We start from the raw sequence: 14304 nt of genomic DNA, 5'->3' as shown, positions 1-14304 counted from the left end.
CTCTCTGTCTCTCTCTCTCTCGCTGTCTCTCTCTCTCTCGCTGTCTCTCTCTCTCTCGCTGTCTCTCTCTCTCTCTCGCTGTCTCTCTCTCTCTCGCTGTCTCTCTCTCTCTCTCTCTCTCGCTGTCTCTCTCTCGCTGTCTCTCGCTGTCTCTCGCTGTCTCTCTCTCGCTGTCTCTCTCTCGCTGTCTCTCTCTCGCTGTCTCTCTCTCGCTGTCTCTCTCTCGCTGTCTCTCTTGCTGTCTTTCTCTTGCTGTCTCTCTCGCTGTCTCTCTCTCGCTGTCTCTCTCTCTCTCTCGCTGTCTCTCTCGCTGTCTCTCTCGCTGTCTCGCTTTCGCTGTCTCTTTCTCGCTCTCGCTGTCTCTCTCTCTCTCTCTCGCTGTCTCTCTCTCGCTCTCGCTGTCTCTCTCGCTGTCTCTCGCTGTCTCTCGCTGTCTCTCGCTGTCTCTCGCTGTCTCTCTCGCTGTCTCTCGCTGTCTCTCTCTCTCTCTCTCTCTCTCGCTGTTTCTCTCTCGCTGTCTCTCTCTCTCTCTTGCTGTCTCTCTCTCTCTCTCTCTCTCTCTCTCTCTCTCTCTCTGCATGCTGGGAGTGATTGGTGCTTGCTGGGATTTGTTTGAGTGAAGGAGTGCGTGTGTTGTGGAGAGTTAGATATTCACAACTTTCTTTCGGTTTGCTATTTCTTGGTGGCATTTTTTGGGGTTTTCTTCTGTGCATGATTAAGGTTATTATTTTTACTTTTTTTTGTTGTGGTAGAATTAAGTTTTTTGTTTTTCCTATCGAAATTACCCTGATTTTGGCGGGGATGGCAGCCCGAATGGGGATGCCATCCCTGTCACTTCGGCACGGCTTTAGGTGTGTTACTGAAGCTACTGTCACGGTGGAGGAGTTTCTGGTCGCCGTAGGAGAGAAGGTAGGCTATGAGAATATTGCTTATGCATCCCGGATGAATAAAGCTGTGGTGGTATTTCTTAAAGAAGAGTGTCTGGTTGATCGGATGGTTGAGCATGGTGTAATTCTTAAAGGAATGTTTATTCAAGTTACGCCGCTTTTTTCTCCGTCAACAAGGGTAACGATTTCAAACGTACCACCGTTTATTCCAAATGAGCTGTTGGAGCGCGAGTTATTGCGCTTTGGGAAGTTCGCCAGTTCAATTAAGGTTGTTCCGTTGGGTTGCAAACACCCGGGGTTGAAACAGGTAATGTCATTTCGGCGACAGGTGTTTATGTTTTTGGATTCACCGGAGCAGACTTTAGAGTTATCGTTTAAAGTCAAGTATGACAATAGATTGTATATGGCTTATGCTAGTACGGGTAGTCAACGGTGTTTTGAGTGTGGGGATGTTGGTCATAAGCGACATGCTTGCCCGAAAAGGGAGAAGGCCGAGGGAGGGGCGCAGGTGGTCATCGTAACGCCTGGGCCCACTGATGTAGGGAGAGGTGGGCTGACAGCGGCAGAGCAGCCACAAGCACCTGGTGCTGAGGAACAGGTTATCCGTGTTGAGGGCACGGGGTTGCAACTTGTATTAGAGGGAAATGTTATGCTACAGAAAAGTATTGTTGTAGAAGGCAAGGATGTATCTGAAGAGCCAGTTCCTCAGAATGGTGAGCAGGTGCCCAGTATGAGTGCTGGGGTAAAGGAGGGGGTTCATGTGGAGCTAGGCTCCCAGGTAGTGGAGGAGATGCCCACTACGAGTGCTGGAGTTCATGTAGATCTAGGCTCCCAGATAGTGGAGGAGATGCCCACTACGAGTAATGAGGTACAGGAGGGTTTTCATGTGGAGCTAGGCTCCCAGGTAGTGGAGGAGATGCCCACTACGAGTAATGAGGTACAGGAGGGTTTTCATGTGGAGCTAAGCTCCAAGGTAGTAGAGGAGATGCCCACTACGAGTGCTGGGGTTCATGTGGAGCTAGGCTCCCAGTTAGTGGAGGAGATGCCCACTATGAGTAGTGATGTTCAGGTGGGGCTAGTCTCCCAGGTAGTGGAGGTACGAGTGATGAGGTGCAAGTGGGGAGTGTTGAAAGGGATGTGGTAGAGGGGAGTCAGTTGTCTGTGGTCTCAGCTGAGGATCAGGAGAATGATATGGATATCTCTTTAGATATTACAACTGCTGGCGAGGACTCAGTTTATGATCTAGAGGAGGTAAATTAGTTTTTGGATCAGACTTTTGGGAAATCTGTCAAATTGGCAGATTATTTTGATGTTGATAATTTTGTGAGGTCAGCTGTGATGTTACAGAAGACGGTGGGGTTAGACCAATTGAGTGAGAAGAAGCGGTTTCGCTTGAGGAAATGTATTACTGCTGTTTCAGCAGCAAAAGGTGGTGGGAAACGTGTTCAGGTTAAGAGAAGAAAGAAAAATAATGATGATGATCATGCTTCATCGGGTGTCTTTTTTCTCGTTGGTTTCTCTGTGGTTTCTTCTGCTTTTCTTTTCTCTTTTCTATATGGAGGTACTAAAGGTAGGTTCTCTCAATATTAATGGGGGAAGGGACAGGAATAAGAGGGCTTGGGTATTAGAAGTAATAAAACAGAAAAGGCTTAATGTAGTTTTCCTACAGGAGACACACAGTGATGAGGAAAATGAGGCTGACTGGGGTATGTGGTGGGAGGGGCAGCATGTACTCAGTCATGGTACTAATTTCAGTGCTGGGGTGGCAATCTTGTTTTCCTCAGGCTTAGGGGTGACTGTGGTATCTACAACAGAGATTGTCAAGGGTCGGGTTTTATTGGTCAAGGTGGATGTTATGGGGTTTCTGTTTGTTTTTTTGAATGTTTATGCTCCGAATGAGGGTACAGAGCGTATTGCTATATTTGATCAAATAAAGGAAACCTTAAGACAGTGTGATCAAGAGGGGTGTATGGTTTTAGGGGGTGACTGGAACTGTACAGTGGATTTTACTGTTGATCGCACCGCTGAAGAACCTCACCTGCGGTCAGCCACTTGCCTGTCTGGCCTATTAACTGAGTTTGAGCTTTCTGATGTGTGGAGAGTAAGGAATGCAAAAGTTAGGCAGTACACATGGCTAAAAATTAATGAAGGTTGTGTCAGTGCAGCAAGGTTAGACAGGTTGTGTGTATCTGATCACTACTGTAGTAGGGTTGGAAAGTGTGCCATTACTCCTGTGGGTTTCTCTTATCATCATATTGTTGCTGTTGATATTCACTTGTCCTGTCCACGACGGTCATCGCCTTACTGGTATTTTAATGTTAAATTGTTACATGATGTCATGTTTTGTGACAGGTTTTTGTTGTTTTGGGAAAAATGGAGGGGTATAAAAGGGAATTCTGAGTCCTTGAGACAATGGTGGGAGGTTGGGAAGGCCCAAATACGAGTTTTTTGTCAACAGTATACTGCTCTGTCTCAAATTGAGGTTAAAGAGACTATCAAGGCCCTTGAACAGGACATCAAATCTACTGAATTGAAGCTGCTCACTCAGAACGACCCTGGACTAGTCATGAACTTACAGGACAAGAGACATGAACTGAGGTCGTTTCTGCATAAAAGAGTGAAGGGTGCCTTGATTAGGTCTCGTTTCGCTTCCCTCAAGGATATGGATGCTCCTAGCGCTTTTTTTTTCAACCTAGGACAGTCGAAATTTCAACGCAAACAGATGGTCTGCCTTCTTCTCCCTGATGGGAAGGTGACCACAAATGATATTGAAATGCGTCAACATGCTGTGGATTTTTATTCATCCCTTTATAAGGCGGAGGATTGTGACTCTTTATGTACTGAACAGTTGATACACGGTCTTCCTCAATTGAGACCTGAGCAGAGAGTCGCATTGGACGCTGATATTACACTGCAAGAGCTGTCCACAGCAGTTATGCAGCTCTCAACAGGCCGAGCCCCTGGCATCGATGGTTTACCATCTGAGTTTTATAAGCACTTTTGGGGGTCTATTGGGGAGGATTTTTATGAAGTGCTGTGTGAATCTGAGGGTTCTCTTCCTGTATCCTGTCAACGTGCGGTGCTTTCACTGTTGCCAAAAAAGGGGGATTTGGCTCTCATAAAAAATTGGAGACCTGTTGCCTTGCTGTGCGCAGAATACAAAATTGTTTCTAAATGTCTCTCAAACAGGTTGAAAGAGTATCTGGGATTGTTGATCCACAAGGACCAGTCCTACTGTGTACCTGATCGCTCTATTGTTGACAACTTGTTTCTGATAAGAGATGTTTTAGACATTTGTAAACTGTCTGATGTAAATGTGGGTTTACTTTCGTTGGATCAGGAGAAGGCTTTTGATCGTGTGGACCACCAGTACTTGTTTAAAGCAATGAAAGCCTTTGGGTTTGGGGATGTTTTTCTGTCTTGGGTGAATTTACTGTATGCTGGAGCCTCGTGTATGGTGAAGGTTGGTGGTGGTTTGAGTTGCCCCATCCCTGTCAAAAGGGGCATCAGGCAGGGATGCCCAATTTCAGGGCAGTTATATAGTCTGGAGATTGAACCAATGCTTTGTTTTTTAAGAGCGAAGCTTACTGGTTTCTCTGTGCCAGGTGTAATGAAGGGTCCCACGATAGCACTGTCTGCGTATGCAGATGACGTGATCGTTTTTATTACAGGGGGTGAGGATGTTAAGGTTCTCTCAAACACTTTAAATGTGTATGAGGGGGGCCTTCTCAGCTAGAGTCAATTGGGGAAAGAGTGAAGCGCTGTGGGCAGGTCAGCTTCAGATAGGGTCCGCTCCACGGTTACCAGGGGGGCTTCAGTGGGGCAGAGATGGAATGAAGACTTTGGGAGTTTTTCTAGGCTCCGATGTCTTTCAGAAAAAGAACTGGGAGGGTGTAGTGGAGAAAGTGTGTTTCAGACTGTCAAGGTGGAAATGGGTGTTGCCCCAGCTGTTCTATAGGGGATGGGTCCCGGTAGCTAATAATCTTGCTGCTTCTACCCTGTGGTACAGACTAATGATTTTACAGCCACCAAAGGGTCTGATACAAGAGCTTCAGAGGACCCTTGTCAATTTCTTCTGGTCTGGACAACACTGGATCAAAGCTGCAGCCCTGTATCTGCCACTGCACGAGGGTGGGCAAGGCCTGGTGGACATTTCCTCTAGGATCACGGCTTTCCGGCTCCAAGCAGCCCAGAGATTGTTGTACAGAGACTGTTCTAGCTGGGTCGAAACAGCCTACATATTGATGAGGAGAGCGGGCTGTTTGGGCTTAGACAAACATATTTTCCTCTTAAAGCTGGAGGGGGGTGATTTGACTGGCCTGACTCCATTTTATGAGTCTGTTATGCAGGCTTGGAGAGTCTTTGTCAAGTCCCGTAAGACCGGCACGCCACCAGGGATGTGGCTTTTTGAAGAGCCTCTTTTTCATAACACTGCCATCCAGTCCCGTGTCCTGGGTTCAGCTAGCCTACGTTCATGCCTATTAGGCGTGGGGTGTACCAAGCTGGGTCATCTGATGCGGAGCAGGAGCAGATTGGAGGAGCTGAGAGAAAGAGCGGGGATCCGATCATCTCGCCTACTGAGGAAGGTCGTCGATGAGGTCTGCGACTCCTTGCCAGTATGTGACTGACATTTCCAATTCTGATCGGTGGAAGGAGGGTCTGGATTATGTGTTCCCTGCACTGATTGTTAGTGCTGCGATGGGGGCATTTGAGGAGGACGCGGGGATGCTGCTTTCCTTCGATACCCCGGAGCTGGGGGAGTTCAAGGAGGTGGGAAAGAAGGCTATTTACAGAACATGTGTGAAGGTGTCCCATGCCTCTTCCCTGGAAGGGGTAAAATCGACGAGGTGGGCGGATGTGCTTGGTCCAGGTGCTTCTCCAAAAGGCTGTTGGCGATCATTATATAAACTGCCTATTGATAAGAGGACAGCTGACCTCCAATGGAGGATAATACATGGAGCTATAGCCACCAACATGCATCTGGTACACCTGGACCCTACTGTTGGGGAGGGGTGTCCATTCTGTGCTGAGGATGAATCTCTGGCACATCTGTTTTACTGTGTCCCAGGTTGGTTGGGATGATTGAACTGATCACTGATTGGTTCTCAATGTTGGGAGAGGTTTTCTCTTCCCAACTGTATATATTTGGGCCAAAGTACAGGTTCAGTCAAAAGGGTGTAGTTGTGTTGCTTAATTTTGTGTTAGGGGCAGCAAAATTAGCGATATGGAAGACCCGAAAGAACAGCATTCGGGGACAGGGGTCTGTGGATGTGGTGGGAATGCTGGAGGGAATGTTGGCAGCGAGACTAAGGATTGAGTTTGCCTATTATAAACTTGTCAACAATATTGATCTGTTTTTGAGTATATGGGGTATTCAGAGTCTGTTGTGTTTTGTTACTGTGGAGGAGGAATTGGAGTTGTGTTTTTAATTGATGTGTAACTGGTTTTGTATGAGTATTTATTGTGTGGTGGGCCCCCAGACCCAATAAAGAGTATTTAAAACTCAAACTCTCTCTCTCTCTCTCTCTCTCGCAGTCTCTCTCTCTCGCTGTCTCTCTCTCTCTCGCTGTCTCTCTCTCTGTCTCTCTCTCTGTCTCTCTCTCTCGCTGTCTCTCTCGCTGTCTCTCTCTCGCTGTCTCTCTCGCTGTCTCTCTCTCGCTGTCTCTCTCACTGTCTCTCTCTCGCTGTCTCTCTCTCTCTCTCTCTCTCTCTCGCTGTCTCTCTCTCGCTGTCTCTCTCTCGCTGTCTCTCTCGCTGTCTCGCTTTCGCTGTCTCTCTCTCGCTCTCGCTGTCTCTCTCTCTCGCTCTCTCTCGCTGTCTCTCGCTGTCTCTCTCGCTGTCTCTCGCTGTCTCTCTCTCGCTCTCGCTGTCTCTCTCTCTCTCGCTCTCTCGCTGTCTCTCTCTCTCTCTCTCTCTCTCGCTGTCTCTCTCTCTCTCTCGCTGTCTCTCTCTCTCTCTCGCTGTCTCTCTCTCTCTCTCGCTGTCTCTCTCTCTCTCGCTGTCTCTCTCTCTCTCTCGCTGTCTCTCTCTCTCTCTCGCTGTCTCTCTCTCTCTCTCGCTGTCTCTCTCTCTCTCTCGCTGTTTCTCTCTCGCTGTCTCTCTCTCTCTCTCGCTGTCTCTCTCTCTCTCGCTGTCTCTCTCTCTCTCGCTATCTCGCTGTCTCTCTCTCTCTCTCGCTGTCTCTCTCTCTCTCTCGCTGTCTCTCTCTCGCTGTCTCTCTCGCTGTCTCTCTCTCGCTGTCTCTCTCTCTCTCTCGCTGTCTCTCTCTCTCTCTCTCGCTGTCTCTCACTCTCTCTCTCTCTCTCGCTGTCTCTCGCTGTCTCTCTCTCTCTCTCGCTGTCTCTCTCTCTCTCGCTGTCTCTCTCTATCTCTCTCTCGCTGTCTCTCTCTCTCTCTCTCGCTGTCTCTCTCTATCTCTCGCTCTCTCGCTGTCTCTCTCTCTCGCTCTCGCGCTGTCTCTCTCTCTTGCTCTCTCTCGCTGTCTCCCTCTCTCTCTGTCTCACACTCTCGTTGTCTCTCTCCTCCTCTGTATCCCCCCCCTCTTAAATATAATAGTATATAATAATATGATAGTAGTAACAATAATAGTAGTAATAATATATCTCACTCACCTGGTGTTTCTGGGGGGGAGGGGTGTCCGAGGGTTCTGTGATTGACAGCTGTGATGCGTATCTGGTAGGTATCTGTTGGGGTCATGTTGCCCAGCGTGTGGACCCTCTCCCTGGCTTCCAATACAACCACCTGCTTCCATGGAGAGAAACTACTCCTTTTTTCCTGTCGCTGCTCCTACAACAACAAAACTATATTAATATCTGCAATGAACAAAAAAAATGAACACAAATCTAAAAATTGTAACAATTTCTAAGATTTTACGGAGTTACAGTTCATATAAGGAAATCAGTCAATTGAAATAAATAAATTATGCCCTAATCTGTGGATTTCACATGACTGGGAACACAGATATGCATCTGTTGGTCATAGATACACTACATGACCAGAAGTGTGTGGACTGTTTGTCGAACATCTCATTCCAAAATCATGGGCATTAATACGGAGTCGGTCCCCTCTTTGCTGCTATAACAGCATCCACTCTTCTGGGAAGGCTTTCTGCTCGATGTTGGAACATTGCTGAGGAGACTTGCTTCCTTTCAGCCACAAGAGCATTAGTGAGTTCGGGCACTGATGTTGGGCGATTAGGTCTGGCTCACAGTCGGCGTCCCAAAGGTGTTCAATAGGGTTGAGGTCAGGGCTCTGTGCAGGTCAGTCAAGTTCTTCCACACTGTTCTCAACAAACAATTTCTCAGTGGACCTCGCTTTGTGCACGGGTCCATTGTTATGCTGAAACAGGAAAGGGCCTTCTCCAAACTGTTGCCACAAATTTGGAAGCACAGAATCGTCTACAATGTCATTGTATGCTGTAGCGTTAAGATTTCCATTCATTGGAACTAAGGGGCCGAGCCTGAACCATGAAAAACATCCCCAGACCATTATTCCTCCTCCACCAAACTTTAGAGTTGGCACTATGCATTTGGGCAGGTAGTGTTCTCCTGGCATCCACCAAATCCAGATTTGTCTGTCGGACTGCCAGATGGTGAAGTGTGATTCATCACTGCAGAGAACACATTTCCACAGCTCCAGAGTCCAATGGCGGCTAACTTTACACCACTCAAACTGATGCTTGGCATTGCGCATGGTGATCTTAGGCTTGGAAACCCATTTCATGAAGCTCCAGACAAACAGCTCTTGTGCAGACGTTGCTTCCAGAGGCAGTTTGGAACTCGGTAGTGAGTGTTGCCACCGACGACAGATTATTTTTTACACGATACGCACTCAAGCCCTCATCGGTCCCGTTCTGCTTACTTACTTACTGACTTTATTGTCTCCATGGGGAAATTTTGTTGCAGTGTCATGTGCATGTTAAAAGTGGCATTAAAATACAAAACAAAATTGACAATACAACTTTCATAAATGTTACATATCAATAATAATAAAAAAAAGACTAGCCTACTGGCCTTACTGAGTCGATTGGAACATTAGCCCGAGCTATTTAGGAGGGATATCACATCTGGTACAAATTATTGTCTAGTTCTGTTTTTCCTGCTGAGGGGTGCCTATACCTGCGCCCAGAGGGGAGTAGTTCAAAGTCCGGGTAGAGGGGGTGGCTTGGGTCTAAAATGATTTTGTGAGCCTTGCGGAGGGCCCTGACCTTAAAGATCTCATCCAGGCCTGTCTGTTTGACTCCAAGTTCCTTGCATGCTGTGGTGATAATCCTTCTCAGCATATTTCTCTGGCTGACAGTGGCATGGGCAGGGCATAAATGTGGCGAACTGACTTGTTGGAAAGGTAGCATCCAATGACAATGCCATGTTGAAAGTCACAGAGCTCTTTAGTAAGGCCATTCTGCTGCAAATGTTTGTCTATGGGCATTGCATGGCTGTGTGCTCGATTTTATACACCTTTCAGCAATGGGTGTGGCTGAAATATATATATATATATATATGTGTCATGACGTTGGCTTGGGGGAAGGTTTATGACAGTCATAAATACCTCTCCCCCCTTTTTCCTCTCTCTACCCCACTGATGTTACATTTGAAAACCCCTTGGTTAACATAGAGATTCTGGGAACATCAGAAGGTGGGGGGAAATGAACTATATTCTGGTAATCCGACCAATTGAACATATGCAGTGGTACTTAATGAATATGATGTCAGTTCGGTTGTCATCTGAAACATTCTCATCAATGATAAGATGACAAACTCTACAGTGTAAAGTCTACACATCAGAGTTATCGGATTCACATGGAATTGTTGTTCAATTTAAGTGTTTGAATATGAAATGATTCGTGATGGAATGAAATGTGATTTTAGCTTCTAAAATGTGAGAATTGAGAATTGGGCCCACGTGAAGATACATAGGTTGTAAACCATGAAACACACCCCTTTTCTCCCTCCACTATATAAGCCCTTGACGAAAATGTAACCTCCTGTTCCGAGGATGTGAGGATGACTGTCCGATGTCAGAATGGTTAAGATAATAACTACAGAACGAAGCCAACATCAGCATGAGCTTTGGTTGCGAATGGTATGAACTTTGAACTCTTATTCACTACAGAAGTGATACCTCCTAGCCGTTGAGTTAGCAACAGCAGCTGCAAATGAGGGTTAGGAAGGAACAGACAGAGTATCCCGTCTATCACACAACAACGTTACTACAACGTATCCAATTGACCAGCATAGACATTCTTCAAAGGACAAAGGACTCGGTTTGGCAACACGGCCTTCCATCTTCCACCAACCTACCGATGCGCAGCTCAGAGTAAATATTTATTGCATTTTCCTTTTCCAAATGGGCGGTAATTTAGAATGCATAAGATACTGTATTTACGATAGCACAGCTTCGTCCTTTGTCCCTCAGTCTTCCTGCTCTTTCACTCAAACCCAGCCCTTTTCTTTTGTGTAACCAGCTGTCATATCGGTTCCGCCCGCTAGGGATGTTTTCCTTTATGACGTAATTTAAAGTCAAGGTATAATTCATTCTTTGTATATGTAATTCTGTGTGATTAGTTAGGTATTTAGTAAATAAATAATTAAACCCAAATTTGTATTCCTGATTCAACTTGTTATCCAGGGTTCGTAAAGATAACCAAGAATTTACAACTTTCAGATGAGACTGAATTAAGGTGACGATTAATATTGACTGCTATTGATGTAAAATATTACTAGGTCTTTAAGAGTTTATTCGGAAGATAACAGCTCTATAAATATTATTTTGTGGTGCCCCAACTCTAGTTAATTACATTTACATGATTAGCTCAATCAGGTAATATTAATTACGGATAAATTATTTTATAGAATAGCATGTCATATCTGTCATACACGCTGTCATACACGTCGATCCAGAGCATCCCAAACAGGCTCAATGGGTGACATGTCTTGTGAGTATGCAGCCCAACTGGACATTTTCAGCTTCCAGGAATTGTGTACAGATCCTTGTGACATGGGGCCGTGCATTACCATAATGAAACATGAGGTGATGGCAATGGATGACAATGGGCCACAAGATCTTGTCATGGTATCTCTGTACGTTCAAATTGCCATTGATAAAATGCAATTGTGTTCATTGTAAAATCAAATCAAATGTTATTGGTCACATACATGTGATTAGCAGATGTTATTGTGGGTGTAGTGAAATGCTTGTGTTTCTAGCTCTGACAGCGCAGTAATATCTAACAAATTACACAACAAATACTCAATACACACAAAAGTAGGAATGTAAGTAGGAATGAATTAAGGGTAAATACATATGGATGAGCGATGTCAGAGCGGAACGGACTACGATACAGTAGAATAGTAGAGAATAGTATAGAAAACAGTATATAAATATGAGATGAATAATGCAAGATATGTAAACATTAAGTGAGATACCGTAGAATAGTACAGAATACAGTAAATACATATGAGATGATTAATTCCAGATATGTAAACATTATTAAAGTGGCTAGTGTACCATTACTTAAAGTGGCCAGTGATTCCTAGTCTATGCCTATAGGCAGCATCCTCTAATGTGCTAGTAATGGCTGTTTAACAGTCTGATGGCATTGAGATAAAAGCTGTTTTTCAGTCTCTCAGTCCCAGCTTTGATATACCAAAACATATGGCAACAGATCCACAAGGTCTGCCATGAGAGGTGACTGTATAGTTCCCTTAAGGAAAAGCACCTTTTAACCATTTCCAGCTGTGTAGCCAATGTTCTACGTGGTATGGTTAGGAATTCAATAACTATTCGCATACACAGCTCACACTGTGGGTTTGCTTAGTCTTGGTACTCAAACCTGTGCCACCTCAGTTTCCACAAGGTACGTGTGGTCTGAAGAGGATTTCGCCAGGAGTTTTTTTTTTCCGTAACAGTAGAAAAAGCGGTTCAATGACGCCTGATCATGTCTGTGCTCACGGGGGCGGGCCAAGGACCAAGTTCAACTTAGTTGGGAATACAATTCTCTCACATTAAATGTTTAACATTATAATTACATCATTTCACAAAAAGTTTCATCTTTACTAATTAATTTTATACAAGAATTAGATGCAAACCCCATAACTGAGAAATGTACACATTCAGAGATATAGTTATGTGTGTTTCCTGTCCTCTCTGAGGTCACTAAATGAAACATATTCGTCATTCCCACCCCTTAAGTGTCCACGAAGCATTCCCACCTTCTCACAAGTGGACAATTTGATTTATATTCCCATTTCGGGGATTTAGGAGTTCGCCACATGAAATCCTTTGTTCTCTCTGTGTCTTTCTATCTGCATGACCAGGGGGAGAGAGTCTCTGCCAGGAATTTACGACCTGAGACAACAGAACCTGGATGTAGGAGAGAGTGGGAAGCCATGATCTATACCCAGAAGGGGCCACGTCATGACAACAACTATCGGGGTATCTACTAGATAGAACACAACTATTATGGTGTCTACTAGATAGAACACGACTATCAGGGTATCTACTAGATAGAACACAGCTGTTGTTGTACATACTAGATAGAAAACAACTGTAATGGTATCTACTAGATAGAACACAAATGTCAGGGTATATACTAGATAGAACACAACTATCAGGGTATCTACTAGATAGAACACATCTGTTGTTGTATCTACTAGATAGAACACAAATATCATGGTATCTACTAGATAGATTACAACTGTCAAGGTATCTACTAGATAGATCACAAATATCAGGATATCTACTATCTGCTCGATAGAACACAACTATCAGGGTATCTACTAGATAGAACACAACCATCAGGGTATCTGCTAGATAGAACACAACCATCAGGGTATCTACTAGATAGAACACAACTATCAGGGTATCTACTAGATAGAACACAACCATCATGGTATCTACTAGATAGATCACAACTATCATGGTATCTACTAGATAGATCACAAATATCAGGATATCTACTATCTGCTAGATAGAACACAACTATCAGGGTATCTACTAGATAGAATACAACTATCATGGTATCTACTAGATAGATCACAAATATCAGGATATCTACTGGAACAACAGAAACATTCTTATTCCATGCAGAATAACAGCATTGTATTATTTTGTGTGTTTTCTGATCCCCCCAACTCTCTTTCTGGCTCACCTCTTGGTCAGCAGGATCTGCACCAGCCTCCTCTCTGTCCTTCTCTTTTTCCTCCTCTCCTCTCCTTCTCCCTGGTGCCTCCTCTAGTCTGCGCTCAAGTATAAATCCAGTCAGCCCTCCTCCCTCTCCTCCTTCTCCCTCTCCCTCCATCTGCCACTCCAGCTCCACCTCTCTGCGCTGCTGACTGCTGTAAACAAGCCTTACCAGGGTCACATTGGGAGGCATGGGGTATCCTGAGAGGGGGGAGAGGACAGGGAGACAGAGAGGATAGGGGGGGGGGGGGGGTCAGAGAGATAGAAGGGGATGAGAGGAGGAGGTACAGTAGAACATAAATTAAATAGCCATTCAGTTCATCAGAAAACCATTTAGTTTTGTTTTGTGGGTGTACAGGCTAAAGCTTTATTGATATTTTTCTTGAATAATAGTGTAACAGGCATATTACTCTTGATCAATCAATAGTGTAACAGGGATCTCACTCTTGACCAGTAGCGTAACAGGGATCTCAGTCCCTCCCACAGCGTTGCTAGCGGAGCACCAGTATTGGCCGTTGTCTGTTGTTCCATCCGTCTCTAGGACCGTCAGGTTGGTCCACGCAGCTGCGCGACGCAGCACATACTTCCTGGTTGTGGCCAGGGCTTCCTGGACTTCCTGTCAAACAACCAAACACATTTTAACTCTACACATTACTTTCTGTGAATCAATCAATCAAATTTGAACTCTTCTTGTCACAGGTAGTTCTGAAGTTAACCTCTTGGCGCACCGATCCCTTTAGCGGGATCATTTTCGTCAACATCCGGTGAATTGCAAATTCAAATTAAATTACAAAAAATATTTAATTTTCATGAAATCACAAGTGCAATATGCCAATATACAGCTTAGCTTGTTGTTAATCCACTTGGCGTGTCAGATTTCAAAAAAGCTTTACAGTGAAAGCAAACCATGTGATTATGTGAGGACAGAGTTCAGCAGACAGAACATTACAAACAGCTAGCAGCAAAGTAGATTGGTCACGAAAGTCAGAAAAGCAATAAAATGAATCTCTTACCTTTGATGATCTTCGCATGTTTGCACTCACGAGACTCCCAGTTACACAATAAATGTTTGTTTTGTTCCATAAAGATTCTCTTAATATCCAAAAACCTCAATTTCGTTGGCGTGTTTTGTTTAGTAATCCACAGGCTCATGCAGGTCACGACGGGCAGACAAAAATTCAAAATAGTATCCGTAAAGTTCTTAGAAACATGTCAAACATTTTTTATAATCAATCCT

The 14304-nt window shown here is 44.8% G+C and overlaps 1 protein-coding gene across 1 annotated transcript in view; it reads right to left on the bottom strand.

The window, feature by feature from the left end:
* LOC139388250 (V-set and immunoglobulin domain-containing protein 10-like 2) overlaps positions 1–14304 on the bottom strand; it is a 168020-nt gene that overhangs the window by 35496 nt on the left and 118220 nt on the right. Inside the window, exons 13-15 of the mRNA XM_071134799.1 lie at positions 13512–13683; positions 13114–13268; positions 7499–7667 (exon numbers count right to left, since the gene is read on the bottom strand). Of these exons, the coding sequence (XP_070990900.1) occupies positions 7499–7667; positions 13114–13268; positions 13512–13683 (496 nt within the window). The remainder of the gene's footprint in view (positions 1–7498; positions 7668–13113; positions 13269–13511; positions 13684–14304) is intronic.

The sequence above is a fragment of the Oncorhynchus clarkii genome, chromosome 29 (assembly GCF_045791955.1).
Source record: "Oncorhynchus clarkii lewisi isolate Uvic-CL-2024 chromosome 29, UVic_Ocla_1.0, whole genome shotgun sequence".
In the NCBI taxonomy this organism is placed as follows: domain Eukaryota; kingdom Metazoa; phylum Chordata; class Actinopteri; order Salmoniformes; family Salmonidae; genus Oncorhynchus; species Oncorhynchus clarkii.
Note: the sequence above shows the minus strand (reverse complement) of the source record. Positions and strands in the feature narration are given on the sequence as shown.